The 20,980-nt window shown below is 35.8% G+C and overlaps 1 protein-coding gene across 2 annotated transcripts in view; it reads left to right on the top strand.

Annotated features, from left to right (window-relative positions):
• The first annotated feature begins 246 nt into the window (after positions 1 to 246).
• The window catches only part of LOC121410834 (aspartate aminotransferase-like), a 29,215-nt gene continuing 8,481 nt past the window's right edge, over positions 247 to 20,980 (top strand). The window contains exons 1-8 of one of the 2 annotated variants that reach the window (XM_041603151.1): positions 247 to 462; positions 1,571 to 1,880; positions 12,121 to 12,255; positions 12,695 to 12,822; positions 15,221 to 15,284; positions 17,045 to 17,084; positions 20,202 to 20,292; positions 20,844 to 20,909. In XM_041603151.1, coding sequence (XP_041459085.1) covers positions 1,607 to 1,880; positions 12,121 to 12,255; positions 12,695 to 12,822; positions 15,221 to 15,284; positions 17,045 to 17,084; positions 20,202 to 20,292; positions 20,844 to 20,909 — 798 coding nt within the window. In that variant the 5' untranslated portion in view covers positions 247 to 462; positions 1,571 to 1,606. The remainder of the gene's footprint in view (positions 463 to 1,570; positions 1,881 to 12,120; positions 12,256 to 12,694; positions 12,823 to 15,220; positions 15,285 to 17,044; positions 17,085 to 20,201; positions 20,293 to 20,843; positions 20,910 to 20,980) is intronic. The other variant, XM_041603152.1, reaches the window with a different exon arrangement.

The raw sequence follows: 20,980 nt of genomic DNA on the forward strand, positions 1-20,980 counted from the left end.
AAAGAGGGAGAAAATGTGAGAAGATAAAAGAAAATATACCCCTGAGAAGTTAACATGACATCCGTTTTGCCGTGAAATTGATGACAGTCCCCATATATAAATAACTTGGCGCCCGGGCTTGGCGCCATCCCAGATAAAATGCATCAGAGTGCAGTCAAAATAATACCCCCAAAAATGTTAAAAGGAGATACCGTGTGTCTATGTGGCTTGCCGTAAACGCATTTTCTCTCATATGCGGCGCGGTGGCGGATATTGGCAGGCTTGCTCGCGTATGTTTGCAAAGAAGATCATGTCTATGTCTATGTGTTGGCTATTTGAGTACCGGTATTGAAAATCAACGAGGCGCAACTGTTCTTAGCCAAATTTCACGTAGGATTAGGATCGACTGTACCATCACTGTCATGACCATTGGTTCTCCTGACTATTTTATTGAGTGAGCATTCACGATAGTAACGTAGTACGGTATGACCTTTTTTTAAAATTATTTCTCACCACATGATCGATTATGAAATTGTGGATTGCCTTGGCTTGGCTTTTGCGCTTGCCTTGGGTCAGCAGCCAGGCCCAGGGAGCTTGCGGGGCCGGGGGGGGGGGGGGGGCACTCGACCAAAAAAGTGGTAGGGGTGTGCCACGGGCGAGACAAAAAACGGGGGCCTTGGAGTGGGCTTATTGTCATGATTGTAAAAAGGAGGGTCCTAGGAAGTCGGAACGGGCTTCTGAAGTACAATTTTGTGAAAACGGGGGTCCTTGGAGCGGATCGCCAGGCCCAGGGTGTGAGTACGTGCGTATGCACCCCTATGGAACTAGCCAGGCGGCTTCTAGAGAGTAAAAATCATTTACTGACGTAAGGTTACTCTCAATGAAGCCAGGTATCCCTGGCACCTATCCATTCACGTGCGTGTAGGCCGCCAAAACCTGAAACTTTCGCCTTCAAGATTTCTACTTTCCTTCTAAAAAGATCTAGCCCTAAATCATGTACATGGGATTCAACTTCGTTTTTGACATTTCTGCGCCATCGATTTTATTTTCAAACACGAATTCATACAAAAAATGAGAAAAATATCATGACAAGACGGAAGAGACTTGCCCGATGTTTACGCTGCCATCTTGTTTCCTATTGTTCTTTGCCAACGTTACAGACGCGTTAAGTGATTATGCTAATTTATTCATAATTACATGTAGTATGCAAAATCATACTTTTCCCTTTAAGTCCCGAAATAATGCTCCAAATATTCTAATTTTTGGTATAGAAACTCTTTGTGGTATTCTTAGCAAGTTTACATGAAAAAATTGTGATATCAGATCAATTTCTTATGTATTGTATTGTTTTTATTGCATTTTCTTATGTACGCTGTATTTCTGTGTTTTTTTAACTTTTGTTTTTCATTGTTTTTGCAATGAAATTTGTTGGGGACTCTTCTGAGATCATAAACAGCTTAAATGAATACATGTAGACTAGCAGAACTAGGATTTTTGGTTGAAAACACAATTTACATTACAGGTCACATTATGTGTTTTAATTGTGTGATTTATGATGAAATGTTAGCCTATTATTTTTACACTTTTCTAGAGTCAGACCATTAAGACCTCTGTTTCACCTGCCAAGATGACTGCCATACAACAGCTCGTCGACTTAGATAAGAACAAGGTGACTGAAAAGGATGATAAGCCACATTGCAAAGAATCACTCATTCGTCCTCACCTCAATGATTATGGATCAGCATCAAATCTTGCCTTCAATGAAGCTGTGCACAAGATGATGGCAGAAGGTAGAAATATCTACCACTTTGCTTTTGGCCAGTCGCCTTTCCCTCCTGTAGAAGGTGCGAAAAAGGTTTTGGCTGAGAATGCAAATGAAACTGCATACCTTCCTGTTGCAGGTCAGTAAAAATTCCCTATTCAGAATATGTACTGATATTTTTCGGGGATGGTATTAAAAAATCAGTTTTCTTTTGATATTCTTAATATAATGTTATGGGGTTATTTGTTCTAAGTCCCTTTATAGTGTCATGGACTTGCATAATAAACATTTAAATCAGTATTTGGCAAACTCTTTTAGCACTCAATAAAAGCAAGGACTTATAAGAGATGGAGAACCATCAAACACATTCCTTTAAAGGTCAAGTCCACCCCAGCAAAATGTTGATTTGAATCAATAGAGAAAATCTAACAAACATAATGCTGAAAATTTCATTAAAATTGGATGTAAAATAAGAAAGTTATGACATTTTAAAGTTTCTTAAAACATGACCAAGGTTAAAGGTCATTTAAGGTCAATTAACTTAGACCATGTTGGGAGAATTATTTTAAAAATCTTAACCAAAGGTTAAGTTTATGAAATGACATCATAACTTAGAAAGTACATGAACCTAGTCCATGAAACTTGGGCATAAGGTTAATCAAGTATTAGTGAACATCCTGCTCGAGTTTCAGGTAACATGACCATGGTCAATGGTCATTTAAGGTCAATGAACTTTGGTAGTGTTGGGGGTATCTGTTAAATTACCATCCTAACTCTGAGAGTTCATAGATCTAGTTCATAAAACTTGGATATAAGAGTAATCAAGTATCACTAAACATCCTATACGAGCTTCAGGTCACATGACCATGGTCGAAGGACATTAAAGGTCAATGAACTTTGGCCTTGTTGGGGGTATTTGTTGAATTACCATCCTAACTTTGAAAGGTTATGGATCTAGTTCATAAAACTTGGCATATGAGAGTAATCAAGTACCCCTGAATATTCTATGTGAGTTTCAGGTCACAAAACCAAGGTCAGAGGTCAGTTAAGATCAATAAACTTAGGCCATGTTTGGTATTTTTTGAATTGCCATCATAACTTTGAAAGTTTATGGATAGAGTGAATGAAATGTGGACATTGGTGTAGTTGCTTCAACAGTCTTAAGTCACAGTGCAAATGTCATTTATGGTCAATGAACGTGGTATTATGTCAATATATGAATGGTGTTTTTGTGAATGATTATTCTATAGTTTTCAAAGTTAGCACTGCTACTATAATTAAATTGCGTAATGCAGGCGAGACTGCCAGAGGCGTTCCACTTGTTTGAATTTTACAATATTTCAATTTTTACAAATTTTACAATAGGGACCATCTTGATTGAACCATGAAATGTTAAAACAATGGTAATTCCACATGTTAAGACAGGAACAAAACTTTCTTTCACATGACAATGAGGGGAAAAATTGGAATATTTCATATAATTGAATACAAAAGAAATAGTATGTTTATGATGCCATCAGTTCCCTCATTTGCATACAGCCCAGGATGTGCACATAACAATTTTGTGAACTGAAGTGAAATTTAAAAGTGTCATAACTTTCTTATTTCATATACAATTTTGATGAAATTTTCAGTGTTATGCTTGTTGAGTTTTTCTCTTTTTATTCAAAACAAAATTTTGTCGGGATGGACTTGTCCTTTAAAGTTAATATGATGCCACAGGGATAAGATATGTATGTTCTTCAATTCAGTTGATTTTTCATGTATACAAAAGATTCCTACCTAAACTGCAGACTTACTGGCCAGATACAAGAGGAAAAATGCCTTTGTAAATGTAATGATAATTAATTTCGGCTGCCCTTCTTGACAGATATTATGAGCAGTCGCATTGCTAACTTTTACAGAAGAAAGCAAAAATAAATGTTAAAATTTGCAATATCTATTTGAAATTACTCTACTGGCCACATGTGGCGGCAACTGTGACACGTAACACAGATAGATATATCCCCTCAAACTAATCTTATTTTTGTAATTTGGAATTAAATGTTGATTAAAGATTGTCAGATTCTAAGGGGTTTTCACATTTTGAAAATATCACCATATAATATATTGCCCATTTCAGGCTATAAGGCTTTTGAGATATATTTCATCATGTGTTTATAATCCACATTTTTCAATGAAAAAAAAGTTTCTGTAAATATTTCCAATTATCTGTTTTCAACACAAATCACTTTTCAGTTTTCCATGAAATAGGTCGCCATCAAAGGCTACAGTGCACCTGTGTATTCTTTTGTATTCTATTTTTCATTTCATCATTTTTGTTTCCATGATAAAAGGCTTCTCATCCTTTAAATATGAGTTTTTTTAACAAGCACTCTTGCATGTAAAATTCTCTGCTTTCATGCTGCATCAGTTAACTTTTCTGGCTCACTGCACTGCTTCATTGTTATAAATATGAAAGTAGGTGAATGGTCTTTGTTCAGTTTGTTTATTGGATTTTTCTGTACAAAATATCAATTTCTGATCAGTTTCTAAAATTAATACAAGTTTATGTTTTGTTGTTTCTTTTTTATTCTTTTACCTTTCTTATTTTTCTCCTTTGTCAATTTTTTTTTTCATTTTTAATATGCTCCAACCTGTACTACCACATCAATTTGGAATTTGTTTCTTTCATAATATATTTTCAAAAATGTCACCAGTCTTCGCTATATCTTCAATTCTCACTCACTTATGCTCAGTCATATAGGCTATACCTAAAGGCCCATATTTTGAAGTCGGGTTTAACTTAGACCATGGTCTAAAATAATGGAAAGCTAAATATGTCAAAAGTTTCCTTACATTGTTTCCTTCTTATATTTACTGTGCTCTTTCCTTATTTGTGAGTGGTGAATAAAGTGATCTTATTTGTCCTTCAGACACAGTTATGAATGATTTGAGAGAAAAAATGAGATTCTGCAATCTGCCTGTTACTCTCTTTGAGGCTGAAGCATTTGACATGAAAAAGGTCATGAAATTAAATCATGAATTGTGTATTAGTTTATTGTAAAGTAACTGAATGTATTTAAAAGTAATTGAAGTCAATTACATTTTTTTCAATTACTATTACTTTCCCGTTCAAAACTTGAATTACAATTACTAAAAAAAATGTAATTGATCAATTACCTTGTAATTGAGCCCAACCCTGACAGTCATACTGTACCAAAGATATTTCAAAGTAATTTTGTTTTCCCTGCAACATCATGATGATAGTTTAGACTAGTTGTAATAATTCAAAAGTGTAAGTAAGCGTGAGTATAATTTTTTTTTTTTACTAATTAAGCTTCTTTAAAAGCAATATCCTGGTTCATTATCACACAAGCATAGTGCCCTTTTTATTAAGTGTGCATTACATGTACATGTACATTGTAAATACTTCTGTAACCATGGTATGATCAGTTAACAAGCAATATAAACAATAACAATTGGGGCTATTCCACGGTTACTCATGTTACATTTTGGAGACACCTTGACTCATACTTGGAGCTGTAACTCCATTATTATTGATAGGAACTAAACATCTCCTTATCACAACAAAGTACACAGTCTGTCTATCCTTTGTATAAAAAAACTTGGGAAATTTTATTATGCTCCTGGCAAATCTTTGGAATGTGTCGGTTACTCATGTTACATGATTTGCACATGCATAAAATAAAAAGTTGACATAAGTGAAAAGTCTCCTCATAAAAGGCTTTTATGAAAGTTGATTATATCCATTTCAAAGAAGTATATTAGGGAGACAAACTTTGTATATAATTAAAAGAATAAAGAACACATGGTTTTTACTTGGGATGCAGATGATATGGTTACTCACCTTATAGTTACTCGGGTTACATTTTGTCCATGTATGGTTAACAACACACATGTCATTAAAAATTCAATAATGTGTGTAAAATTCATTGCTAGGAACATCAAAAAGAGATTTTATACCAAAAATTGGAACAATTGGAGCTTTATTAGGGAGTAAGAGGGAAAAGAATGATTTTGCTTACTAATTATGCATAAATGAGCATAATCGCTTAATACCAATTTGCATAAAATAAATTACTGTATAGTATTGTAGATTATGTCCAAGAAAACCTGTGCGCAAATTTTCGGCGTGATCGTGCAGCCAATGGCCAAGATCTCAAGGGGGGCCTGGGAGCCCCCCCCACCCCGGGCCATATCAACTCCCAAAATACCCTGGCCCAGATAGGATTAAAGGTAAAGGCATTCAATGTGTTGTTCGAACACTCTTTTTTTTGGTTAATCGAAACCAAGTCTTACTAATGCACTCTACTCTCGCATTGTGAATACTTAGAACTACTAATATTCAATATTTTGTGTGATTGTATGACCACTGATATTTTGATGCACAAATACTCACATCAAAGAGGTGTACCCTCATTTTGCTTTTAGTTAATCAAAAATAACTTTACAACTCACCATGAGACTTAAAACTTGACATCCCACAGAAAATGTTACCTAACTGAATAATTTTTACTGGTTACTCACATTACAAAGTTACGTTACAGTTTTTGTCTCACCTGCATAGCAGAGTGAGACTATAGGCGCCGCTTTTCCGGCGGCGGCGGCAGCATCAACATCAAATCTTAAATTAAGATTTGATTTTTTGAAATGTCACCATAACTTAGAAAATATATGGACCTAGTTCATGAAACTTGGACATAAGGTTAATCAAGTATCACTGAACATCCTTCATGAGTTTCACGTCACATGACCAAGGTCAAAGGTCTTTTAGGGTCAATGAACTTTGGCCGAATTGGGGGTATCTGTTGAATTACCATCATAACTTTGAAAGTTTATTGGTGTAGGTCGTTAAACTTGGACATTAGAGTAATCAAGTATCACTGAACATCCTGTGTGCATTTCAGGTCACATGACTAAGGTCAGAGGTCAATGAACTTTGGCCGAATTGGGTGTATCTGTTGAATTACCATCATAACTTTGAAAGTTTATGGATCTGATTTATGAAACTTGGACATGATAGTAATCAAGCATCACTGAACATTTTGTGCAAGTTTCAGGTCTCATGATTAAGGTCAGAGGTCATTTAAGGTCAATGAACTTTGGCCTTGATGGAGGTACATCTAATTATTAAATTGCTGTCATAACTTTCAAAGTATATGGATTGTGGACATTGAGGAAATTAAGAAGTATCACAGACAAATCTTGGGTCACATGATCAAGGTCAAATATCATATCATACTGTATAGGCGCCCCTTTTCCGCCGGCGGCGGTGGCGGGGGCGTCAACATCAAATCTTAACCTGAGGTTAAGTTTTTGAAATGACATCATAACTTAGAAAGTATATGGGCCTAGTTCATGAAACTCGGCCATAAAGTTAATCAAGTATTACTGAACATACTATTAGAGTTTCATGTCACATGACCAGGGTCAAAGGTCAATGAACTTTGGCCATAATGGGGGTATCTGTTGAATTACCATCATAACTTTGCAAGTTTATAGATCTGACTTTTGACACTTGGACATAAGAGTAATCAAGTATCACTGAATATCCTGTGCAAGTTTCAGGTCACATGATCAAGGTCAAAGGTCATGTGAGATCAATGAACTTTGGCCGCATTGAGGGTATTTGTTGAATTACCATCCTATCTCTGTACATGTATGTGTATTGGTCTAATTCATAAAACGTGGAAATAAGAATAACCAAGTATCACTGAACATCTTGTGTGAATTATAGTAGTTTTCAAAGTCAGCACTGCTGCTATGTTGAATCGCGTGATGCAGGTGAGACGGCCAGAGGCATTCCACTTGTTTGTTAAATAACCATCATATCTCTGTAAGTTTATTGGTCTAGTTCATAAAAAGTGGACATAAGAGTAACCATGTATCACTGAACATCTTGTGCGAGTTAGAGTAGTTTTCAAAGTCAGCACTGCTGCTATATTGAACTGCGTGATGCAAGTGAGATGGCCAGAGGCATTCCACTTGTTTGTGACTATTAACCAGAAATGTGCCAATTCTGTCCATAAATGATCTCTCCAAATTTGCCATACTTGATTATGTTTTTGTCTCTGAACATATGCAACAGTAGGTCATTTTGTCCACATCCACTTTGTTTCAAACAGTTCATGTTCCAATAATTTCAAATTCATTTCTGTGTGTCCTGTTAGAAAATTAAGCAATGAACAGACTGTCTAATTATAAGATTCAACCCAAGTGGTTGACCTTATACTAATTTTAATGAAATATCATTTCATCTGTCTACAACTCACACTAAAACTTTCAAACTTTTAGAAAATTACAGGTAATTCATTGATGCATTTGAGTTACTGTACCCTAATTGTAAAACAACCCATATGAGAGTGATGATGATCTGACTAGATTTTTCAGGTCAAAGGTCAAAGTTTCCAGCAGGACCAAAAATATTTTGTTCAAACTGAACTTACAAGACATCAACTTCCAACTTGGTTCATGAATTCAAATTGAAAGGAAAAATAACCCATAAAATTTGGGGTTCAGAAGATCAAAGGTCAAAGGGGTCAGTACATTGCATCTTTGCATTGAATAAAGAACAATGTAAGAAACATTTGGGCCCGAATTCACAAAGGTGGTTTTGAAAACCCACGGTTGAGTCCATGGTTTATGTATATTTCCTGTATAAATTACGCTTAATTTAGCGCGTATCGGGCGCATATGTAAGAAATGTCCAATGCTAATGCGCGCTTTTGTCACAGTGCGCCAAATTGACGCCTGTTACCATGGTTAAATACGCTATTTTATTCATGAGTCTACTGTTTTTATTCATGAGTCCACTCTTCAAACAGTGGACTCATGAATAAAATAGCGTATCTAACCATGGTAACAGGCGTCAATTTGGCGCACTGTGACAAAAGCACGCATCAGCATTGGACATTTTTTTTATACACGCGCCAGATACGCGCTAAATTAAGCGTAATTTATACAGGAAATATGCATAAACCATGGACTCAACCGTGGGTTTTCAAAACCACTTTTGTGAATTCGGGCCTTGGGGTTGTGATTTCAAAGGTAAGAGACACATATACATAGAACTATGGTTTGGTGAAGGGTCGGATATGTGAATTATACTTGAGTATCATGATGTATCGTGCCAGTTATTTTTTCCACCAGTTGATTCTTTTTGAAATTATGAAATTGTATGTCATATAGCTAGAAACAATCATGCCTCTCACACATACATGGATAGCATTCCACTGTCTCCTCCTTGCGATAACTAAAGAACATCAATTCTGATTTAGATTTAGGAGCACAAGGTTGAAGGTCGCAGATGATATCACAATTTTAGAGATTTGGTTTGTAATGTATTTCTAGATCTGGTAGTAGGTATAAATTTTGACTTTGTGCAGTTGACAAAGGTTCTAGTTGCCTTATTGTTACTGAATATTTTTGTCAATTAATGACCCTCTGCTAATACAGATACATTGTAATGTGCATGTATGAACTATATTTTAATTTGTGTTTAATAATGGGAACTTTTTAGCTGCCTAGAATATTTACACAAGGAGTCCTGCACCATTACAAAGCTCTACAGTAAACACAAAAAACCTTGAATAAACAAAGAACTTGCGACTTGTTATTGGAGCTCATTGCAAGGCAGCTGTAAGAAATCTCAAAATAAAGTTCAAGATTATTCAGCAGTCCCTATGAATTTTTGTGTGTATTAAGTTTTCTCAATAGGTGGTTTCAAACCGCCTCGATCACAAGAATCCCCGTTAAATTACGAGAACTTTTTAAGGCTACAAAATACCAGTTAATTATTCCTGCATTCACACCGCCCCAAAACACATCCTTCGGGCTAAGTTCCCGAAGTTACGAGCATGCGCAGTATGGTCTGATAAGCAGGCTAGGCGCGAGATTCAAAATCACTAGCCCAGCAGCCACCCACGCCGCCGCGCCCAACGACACGCTGGGCTAAAAGCTCCCGTAATTTGCTTTCACATCGCCAAAATACCTGCGACCTTGGAAAAATCCCCACGAAAGTTCTCGTAATTTCGCCAAGTACCTACTATTTAGCGGGTGTTTTCTTTCGGGGAAATTACGCGTAGTTTGCTTTCACATTACCAAAATACCTGGTATTTTCTGATCGGGGTAAATTTCCCGATCAGAGAATACCTGGAACTGGCGAACTTCGAGGCGGTCTGAAACCACCTAATCTCTCCATTATTGTTTAAAGTAAAGGAAAGAATGTATGAATTAAAGGGGTACCAAGGCTAAAGATATGCTTTGACCAGATTTTTAAGTAAAATTAGACAAACAACACCTAAAATTTCATATAAATCTGACCAAAAAAATTAAGAAGTTGTGGTATTTTAAAAGTTTGTTTTATTCGTTGAATCAATTCTATGCATGTCCTTGTTTATACAGTGCGTATCAAAAAAAAGTTTACACTTTGAAAAAATCCCGTAAAATTATACATTTGTAATTTCCTGAAGATTTTCCCACACTTTAACATTGGTACAGATCCATTTGAGCAAATGACGATATAACTGTCAAAAAAAATTCCGCTTGAGTGAGCACCACTCACTTTTGAAAAGTTATTGAAAAATGATTTATGCAGAACTTTGAAATAGTTATGCGGATAAAAGTAGACCTTAATCATGAAGAACATGTGGAATTTAGCTAGGAAAATTGATTTGAAGATATCTTTTACCTTTTTAAACTTGTTTCCTTGCCAAAAACACTTCGAAGAGTGCATTGCGCCCCATCCCACTTCCCCACACACCGAGGCCATCGTGACGATATTTGCTTTACACTGAGCTTTAATTTACATGAAATGGCTAAGGCTTAATTTTCATTTTGATAATCATTGTCAAGCTTGGGAAAAGTGTGGAGAAACAAGTATTAAATGAAAAATGAAATGTAAACCCACTTTTAATGATAAAAACTTAGTGAAAAAATGCTAGAGATGTCTGAAATAAACTTTTGTTTAGATTCAGTTATGTCCTAAGATCCAGCTGGCACAAAAAGGTTTAAAGGTTATGCTTACTAAGTGTTGAAATGTCAATTTGGGCGGTAAAATTTTTACAAGATGCTTGAATGTATCCGTTTTATTTCAATTGACTAAAAGTGCAAGGGAAATGTATGAGAAATGTGTTGCAGGGTAAGTTTGATTTTGCCCTTTCCACTTGACACAGCGTGAAAACGAGCATTTCTGCGCAAACAGATTTCTGCGAGCTTTACAAAAATGGACAGTGCTCACTCAAGTGTAACATTCTGTCAAAACTTTTACTTTCATTGGATAGATGAGACCCAAATCTAAGATTATATGTGAAAAAAATACCCACATGTTGTATATTTTTTAATTCCCAGGTCTTTTTCAAAGTGTAAACTTTTTTTTGATACGCACTGTATAATGAGCAAGCTAGTGACGTCATGTCCCCACTTATTATTTTGTATTTCATGACATTCAAGTTTGGTCTTCCAAGAATAAAAATTGTATTGACAACTGATTTGATAAGATAATCATCGATCACTGCAACTTATTTTCTTTATGAAATAAATATGATTTTTGTATAATAAACAGAAAGTCATGAGCCATTTTGTATTCAGGTTTGAATTTTTTCCCTCTGCTGCCACCAGCATGTTTTTGTGTTTGTCTTGTTACATGACTGGACAATGATCACGCTGTATATCAATTTATTTTTTATACACCCGTCCTACGGAACGTATTAAGGTATTATGCTCGATGTCTGTTCGTCCGTCCGTTAACTTTTCCATGGAAGCCCAATAACTTCAGTTTATCTGAACTTTAGCTCATATAATTTAGTGTGTATGACACTAGCATGAATCCCAGGAAACCTTTTGAGTTTGAGGTCAAAAGGTCAAGGTCACACTGACATGTTTTCATCTTATCCTTCTGAAGTCTTTATAATCGTGATAACTTCAGTTTAACTTAACCTACGTGTAGCCTCATATGATTTGGTGTGCATGATACTGGCATGGATCCCGGCCAGGAAGCCTATTGATTTTGATGTCAAAGGTCAAGATCACAGTGACATGTTTTCATCTTAATTACCCTTCTGAAGTCCTTGTTAATGCAATAACTTTAGTTTAACGTAACCTAGGGTCATATAAGTTGGTGTGTATGATACTAGCACAGATTCTAGGAATACTATTAATTTTTTTAGAGTCAGAAGGTCAAAGGTGAAGTCGCCACCATCCACTTTTCTTGCTTGACCACAAGCTCCATTTTCTGCATTTACAGGCGGGCGTATTATGTGCTCGCCTTAGCAACACTTGTTCATATTTGCATTATGTTGATTTTTGTATATTAAGACTTTGGTCTATATGTTCATGTATTGTGGAAAGGTTATATTTGTATGTCTTCCCCCTACCAGGCCTTAGTGAACTTCGAGCATCCATATGTAGCTTCCATGAAAAACGAGATGGATTAAGACTTCAAGATGATTTAGTTGTTGTTGGCCCGGGATCAAAGGAGCTCATCTATTTGCTCATAAATGTCTTCAATGGAGGTATTATTTGATTTGTTTGATCCTCTTTCTTCACTTTTACATTACTGCATATCAATACTTGGGTTTTTTATGTTAAAACAAGTCTGAACACAGAATAATTAAAACAACGATAACTGGAAACACAAATGATGTTGGTTAAGGAAGGTTTTTTTCTCAATAAATTAGAACAGAAATTTATCTAAACCAACAATCTTTGTTTTAATAGTATACTATTCAGTGTGGAGAGGATATTGTTTAGAATATTGTTACTTCCAATTCTAAAATCAATATGGTATTTACAAAGCTCTAAACCTGAAAATATTATTTCATGAATTGATACCAGGAATATCAGAACACCAGTTAGCCAAAATATTGATTTTGTATTTGACTGCAAATTTGCAAATCATTCATATTATGGACTATGCCAACCTTTTCTTTTATTTCTTATTGGGGCTTATAGATATTCTACTCTTATCACCTTCCTGGACAACATACAAGCCACAGACCCAGCTAGCAAATCAGAGAGTCTTTACTATCAAAACCACCCTTGAAGATAATTGGAAACTAACCCCTTTTCTTCTTGAGCAGGTAAAATCTTATCTTGTAATAATGCAGGAAATACATGTTCATATTTTTCCTTTGTAAAGTCATTATTCTCTTTTAAAACATTTCTATCAAAGGTGGTGTCATAATCAAGTCTGAACTCTAAAAAGCTCCTTAAAATCATATATAGGTTGCTACATAAACCCCAGGGGGAGACCTACATTGACGAGTGGATGCTACGTGCGATCAAAAAAACACTTTAAAAGGATGTCTTTTTCAAGATAGGGAACGTTACATACTTTATTACACCCTTATGACGTTAGGTAATAAGGGTGTCAAAAACACTGATATAATGAAAACAAGGGTATCTATTTCGCCAGGAAATTTATGTGTTTAGGGTCAAATTAGGTCAAAATTTCACACACCAATAGTTCTTAAGGGGTGCACTTTTAGAATATGGAAAATACTTGTTTCGGGTGCTTTTCGAGACTCCATGGTCACGCATAGTATCCACTCATTAATGGAAGTGCCCCCCCCCCCCCGATTTAAACACACCAAATGTGGGTTTTAGAAATGTATTCATATATAAATGCATATTGTGGTAGTACATTGGGATTGAGCCTGCTTGCATTTGGGCTGAGGTCTATGTAAAATGTGTTTGATATTGTAGTGGGCCAGTCTCCAACAGGTCAACAAACAGGCAGTAGATTCATATTTCATCCACTCATTTTTGTCTCACCTGCATAGCAGAGTGAGACTATAAGTGCCGCTTTTCTGACAGCGGCGTCAACATCAAATCTTAACCAAAGGATAAGTGTTCATGAAACTCAGCTATAAGGATAATCAAATATTACTGAATATCCTGCCCGAGTTTCGGGTCACATGATTAAGGTCAAAGGTCATTTAAAGTCAATGAACTTTGGCCAAGTTGGGGGTATTTGTTGAATTACGATCATAACATTGAAAGTTTATGGATGTGATTCATAAAACTTGGACATAAGAGTAATCAAGTATCACTGAACATCCTGTGCAAGTTTCAGGTCTCATGACCAAGGTCAGAGGTCATTTAAGGTCAATGAACTTTGGCCTTGATGGAGGTACATCTAATTATTAAATTGCTGTCATAACTTTCAAAGTATATGGATTGTGGACATTGAGGAAATTAAGAAGTATCACAGACAAATCTTGGGTCACATGATCAAGGTCAAATATCATATCATACTGTATCTTATGAATGGTGTTTTCTTTGAATAGTTATTTTATAGTAGTTTTCAGAGTCAGCACTGCTGCTATATTGAATCACGTAGTGCAGGTGAGACTTCCAGAGGCGCTCTACTTGCTTCTTTATTAAATGATTCTCACAGATCTGCATTTGTTGACATTGAATTTCATAATTAGCTTCATATTAGTCCAAATGTTAACTTTTTATTACCTCATAATAGGCATGGTCACTCTCTTCAACAAATTAAATCATTTCAAGAGGAAAATATGTACAGAGTTAAGAGTTACTTCAGGCAGGAACATAATCTTATCCCTTTTGATAAGTGTTCTTTTTGAGGTCCCCCCCCCCCCCGCAACAAAAATATGATCAATTGCACATGATCTCACCTGCTATATAAGTTTCATGAAATTTGAAAGCTTATGCACTCTGTAATTTGAAAGTGGGGTAGAAATGTTTTGTTAATTTTCTTTATTTTAGGATAGTTCCATCTTTAAAGGAGAAGAGCCCCCCATTCCATTTTCAACTTTGCTCTGTTGTCTCTGCTCTATAGAAATTAATGTGGCTTTTTAAAATTTTCTTGTTGAAGGATGCATTAATCCGTCAACTCAATATTACTGAATATACATTGTATGGCTAACCTTCAGTCTGAAAAATTGAGATAAAAGATTTAGATGTGCTCTAGGCAGTTGAGCATACAAAGCTGTTGTGTACAATACAAATCACAAATATGACCTGGAAAAAGATGACTTACTTTTTGTGTTTGCTATTTTTGTGACATCTGATTTAGTTTACTTACTCATTGTGCTTGTACTTATTTAGTTTATTCACTCATTGCTCAACTATTGTCCTCTATTTTTATCTTTTTATTTCAATATTCTCATCTTGTTTATGACTTTTAGCATTCTAAAATATGTTTTTAGAAATGTAGTCCTTAATATTTGTAATCCAAAGTTGCACACACATACACTAGTCTTTAGTATTATGTTATGTTTCTTAATGGAGAAAGATTCATTTATAGCTGGTAGGGATGGGATGGACTTGGTCTAAGCCATATGCAGAGATCTGTAGGTTAGAATTGAAAGGCACAATTTAATACAAAACGAGGCAGTAACATTTTCTGTTAAATTAATACATTTCTATCTCTGATGACATTAAAAGGTAATTTTTGACAATGCAACTCTGACAAGAAGCAATTGAAATGTATTTTGATTAATTTCCCAGACCCTGCAACAACATGAGCTGAAGAGGAACCGACTTTTGATTCTCTGCAACCCAGACAATCCAAGTGAGTATGTTCAAGAATCAAGACCCATCTTAATATCATAGACAATACCCACAGGTTTATAACAATTTCAATCAGGATCTTTGCCTGCAGTACAAACACTTTTGACAAATAAATTATGGTAGCATTAGATAGATATTGTACAGTCCGATGTTGGACTGGCATTACTATTTTTCCAGAGGGATGATGCCCCATAGGAAAAATAGTAATTTAGACAGTACAACTGAGGATGAATAATTCCCTCTGTACTTTAGAAATAAAGGCCTGGAGTGGTATTCTGGAACACTGTCATAACTTTTGTCATAAATTTTGTCATATCTTTCCGAGATGTGACATCGCTGTGATTGTCACAAATCGGTATTCTGAACATTGTCTTTTCCCTGTCATATCTCTCAAAGTTCCCACCCATCTTTTCGGAAGCAAACCAATCAAAATCATCGTTAGTTCCCAGTTGGAGCCCTTCTAGCCAATAGGAAGGCCCCGTTACAGGTAGGGCGTATCCCCACTGCAGTTGCTGGCATCGCGCAACTACGCGAATATTGATGCACTCAATTACAAAGAGAGACAGGGAGCTGTGAAGGATTTTAGAGGAGAAGTAGAAAAAGAAAGAAAAACAGAGAAAAAGAGGAGGAATTAATATGTAGGGCCTAACTAATTGTGGCATGAAAAAATAATTTTGAAAATTGTCATGGATGATGAGTGAAACTACTACCACAATCTAATCTAAATAATATCATTAATTGCTTGACATTCAGTCGGCAGGGTATCGGAATATTTGGTACTAAAAGATATGACAAAATTTATGACTGCTACCCCCTGTCATAACTTTTGTCATATCTTTTGCTTGAATTAAAGGATTACGCGCACTGAAAGCCGCGTGATTTTGGTGCGCGCTAAAGAGAAGAGACGAAACTTATGACAATTTTTGTGACGAAAGTTATGACATCCACCAGAATACCGATTTTGTCATATCTCTGAGATAAGATAAAATACAGAGATAAGACAATGTTCAGAATACCGCCCCTGGTATATTTGTTTTTATATCCTACTTTAATAAGTTAAACCAATAGATCTTGATAATCTAGTTCTTGTACCCGTAGTTCATCCTTTTTTAATCTGAGTCAATAAACCCACTGAACTGACTGACCTACTCTTCCTGAAGCCAAGCGCTCATCGCGCGGAACGCGTAGTAGTTCCTGCATCATAATAGTCTTTGACGTCAATGATGGACTAGTGCACTATTCCATCATTGACGTCATGGAATAGAAAATTTTCTTCAGTGGGCGTTTTATTTTCAAGGTTTTGGCAAAATTGTGAGAATATGTTTGGTCACATGATGCTATTTAAACCAATTAGCACACAGGATTTTATTTATGTAGAATATAGATAGCATTATATCCCTTTAAGATTGTTGCATTGAGAGTGTACACAAGAAGAAATGGAAAAGTTTTACTACAAAAAACGTTTGCCATGAATTAGTTCATTGTCCTTACTGATGTCATGCATAGTCCATTTTATCCCTAGGAAAAAAGTGAATTATACGCTTTTTTTACCCCATCCCCTCGATTCGCGTTTGAGCTGTGAGACACGACGCTGTAGTACTGTATAGCTGGGCTAGCTAGTATTGAACATGATGAATAGATAGATCGTATATTAAGATTTTTTTGTTTGATATTAAATTTCAAGGCATTGATGGGTACACTGTCCTAGGTTCCAAAATAATGTTGTGATGGCCTTTCTATTTTGTTGTATTTATTTTATAGCTGGCACTGCATATAGCGAGGAGGACTTCATAGCTCTAAGGTAAGTCGATTGTGCAATTATCATAGTACAGTCCTCAAGCAAATGCATGCAGCTTATTAAGATTTTTGCTGCCCATTTGATAAGATTCTGTATATTTACCAATCATGCATTGTACCTTTGATAAAATTATTTCTTGTATTTTGCTGAATACTGAGCAATTGCTCCATTTCTCCCAGAAACATGAGGCACTTTCGTCATTTTGTTGGATTCTGTTATGAAAATGTGACTAGAGTTCATGTTTTTTAGAATCTTAAACTTGGAAAGAAATGTAGGATCTTTGTCTGTGTGCAAAGAATTTTTTGTAAAGTTACACATGACTATACAAATGACTAGAACATGTTCAGCTCTTTGACACTCCCTTTCATTTCAATTCACATTAGATGTGAAGTATGTGTGGTCTTTGTTATTAATATTGTTGTTATAAGCATTTCAATGCAAAGTATTTTTTTTGCTAAAATTCAAAGCGTTTGAAGAAATTCCATGTTCAGCTCTTTGACACTCCCTTTCAATTCACATTAGATGTGAAGTATGCGTGGTCTTTGTTATTAATATTGTTGTTATGATAATAATAATAGGCATTTATATAGCGCCATCTATCTAGAAATATTCTATTCCGAGGCGCGTTGTTATTATTATTATTACCCCGGCTTTAGCTCGAGCTGCCTTGCAGCGCTCATGCATTCAAGGAATTAATCCTGCTGGGTACCCATTCACCTCACCTTGGTCAAGTGCAGCTTAACGTGGATAAATTTCTTGCTGAAGGAAATTACGCCATGGCTGGGATTCGAACCCACGACCCTGTTTCAAAGTCAGAAGACTTATCCACTGGGCCACAATGCTCCACGTTGCATTTCAATGCAAAATATTTTTTTGCCAAATTTCAAAGCATTTGAAGAAATTCCATGTTCAGCTCTTTGACACTCCTTTTCATTTCAATTCACATTAGATAAAGTTTAAGTATGCGGGGTCTCGGGGGGGGGGGGGGCACTTCCATTGACAAGTTGATACCATGGGCGACCATGGGGTCCCGAAAAGCACCCTAAACAAGTATTTTCCATATTCTGAAAATGCACCTGTTAACAAGTATTGGAAACAAAACGATACCCTTGGCAAGTATTCCCTGAATTGAACCCCTAAACAAGTATAGTGATATGTTTATTGTTATATGTCATGGATGTCGGTTTTATCTCTACCTACATGTACATAATTGGGTTTAGTACGACCCCACCTCCCACACCCCGCGCAAATCGGACTCTAAACACGTAGTGTTGAATGTTGGGGCAAAAAGTACATCCTTTATAAAACATGCGTTTTAGTCTTTTTTTTATACCCTCACAAATTTGACCCTAAACACATAGCTTTCCTAGCGAAATAGATTCCCTTTTTTCATTATTTCAATGTTTTTTTACACCCTTATTACGTTTTGTAAGTAACATGCCCTATCTTGAAAAAGACATCTCTTACGTGTTTTTTTGGTCGCGCATGGTATCCACTCGTCAATGTAAGTGGCCTCCGGCTTGGTCTTTGTTGTTGTAAGCATTTCAATGCAAAGTATTTTGTTTGCCAAAATTCAAAGTGTTTAAAGAAACGGAACCAGGGGGTGTTTCACAAAGATTTAAGTATGACTTAGGTCGCACTTAAATGTCGACGCGTACATGATATGCTACGCGCAATCTTATTGATCAATACGCAGTAGTGCGCGTCCTCTTGGCATTATCTGACCAATGCTGTCATGCCTTTTATACTGCGCGCAACTAGACATTTAAGTGCGACTCTAAGTCATACTTATAAAATCTTTGTGAAACACCCCCCAGATGATAACTGTGGCATATCGTTCAGCACAATCAGGAGCTGATCCAGCTGGATAAGATATAACAGTTTCAATGGGATGACTATTGTTTACAAACAATACTGCAAATGAAATGGTATTGTATTCTCACCTGGCTGGATCTGCCACTGAACATGATCATGTGAGGGTATTTTCTCGGATGTGCATGAATAATTTTCTAAGAATATGCAGGGACGTGTTGTTGAACGAAAGCAAATTCAAGCACAATACATTTAAAAAATCTATAGGAATAAAAAAGCATCCCAATCATTTACAAAGTATTCCACTGGGGTGTGAAATTCCCTTTGGCTTGCCGATGTAAGCCCTTCGGAGCTGACTGGCTTCTGCAGAAGTGAAATATCAGTATTTGCCCCTAGAAGCATTGTTTTGACAAATTTCTTTTTCAAATTTCAAATTATTTATAGACAACAAAAGGGAAACCCTTGTGATATTTTGATAACCACGTATAAAGTAAATTAATTGTGAAAAAAAGACAGACAATGAAACTTTTTACAAAATTGACAAATCTCAGCATTTTACTGTAATTTTCGCTGTTTTAGAGCTCACTCATTAACAAAGATGTATGATTGTGAACTTATTGGCCCGTATTCTGATAGCAGGTTTAACTTAAACTCAGGTTTAAAGTTGTGATTTAAGTATGGATAGCCAATAGTTACATAAATCACTAACGGTAGAGATATCATACTTCCGCTCATTTGGCTCTCAAATCATTCATAATTGTGTAGGAAGTATAAATAGATGATTTTTTTTCTTCACCATCGATGAATCGGGAAAGAGCACAGTAAACATTAGAAACATACAACTTGATACTTTTGGCTTTCCATACTTAAACCACAACTTTAAACCTGCTATCAGAATACAGGCCATTTTGTATGATAATTTATTCTTGTTCTTGTGTAAATCTGACTTTGATTATGGTTATTTCTTTTTGTTGATACCTCTAATGCTCACAAAATGTATTAATGCATTATTAAGAACTGGACGAGCCAAGTTAGAATCTTGACTTTATTTTGTTGCTCTGAGAAACTGTCGCCAAATGAAAATGTCTGTACTTGAAACACTTGAAAAGAATTGTTGAAAGCCTGTTTAAAATACATTATCCTATCATCTGCTCATCACGTTGGGTCAAAGCGGTTACATTCCTCCCTGGAATACGATTGTGATTGCATATTGAAGAGCTGAGGGCCTATATAAGTTTGAAACCACAGCCATGTGTTTTACTATTTTTGTTCCTTTTCAGTTATAAAGTTTCTGTGTTATCTTTTCAGCTCTGCCTTGAGGAAACATAACATCATTGTGCTTAGTGATGAGATCTATGCTGCAACAAACTTTGAATGCTGTCACAAGACGCTAGCCAAGGTGTTATGTCTAATCATTCTATTAAGATTAGTTTTTGATTAATGAAATAGTTTCTAGCCTCGTCTTGCTTTAAGAATGTTTTCTTAACTGTAAGTGTAAAGTCACTTCCTGACCAAATATATTTTGGAAATTTCCCCAGTGATATTGGCATGTTGCTACAGTTTGTATTTAGGAGGTGGTCTGTTGTATGATAGTTTTAAGTGATTGTTGTAATTCAGGGAAACTTATTGTGATGAAATTAAAAAAAAACATGAACCAAATCAAGACTCCCGAAGTTGCTATGCTATTTTTGTGTCATATTTATAAAAATATAAGTAGCCGTAATTTCTGTTTGGTGTATACTTCAAATTTGTATTAACTTTAATGTCATGTTGTTGATGGCTGCTATCACTTTAATCATGCTGGAACTTATTGATATGATTCATCCTGGAGAACGCATCTTGGTGATGTACATAGCTCTTGATATTGTCACTTTTTCTCTTGTTGGAAACTGCAGAAAGCCGAGTGGATTATGATATTCAAGATCATGTTATCTATTTTCTTTCTTACAGTATTATCCCGAAGGTACTGTTCTGTCTAGTGGAATTTCTAAATGGGCTAGTGCCGGTGGATGGCGGGTGAGTGATATGCCTTGTCCCTCTTGTACATGTTTGTCTCACCTGCATAGCAGAGTCAGACTAAAGGCGCT

Source organism: Lytechinus variegatus, chromosome 3 (assembly GCF_018143015.1).
Source record: "Lytechinus variegatus isolate NC3 chromosome 3, Lvar_3.0, whole genome shotgun sequence".
Taxonomy (NCBI): domain Eukaryota; kingdom Metazoa; phylum Echinodermata; class Echinoidea; order Temnopleuroida; family Toxopneustidae; genus Lytechinus; species Lytechinus variegatus.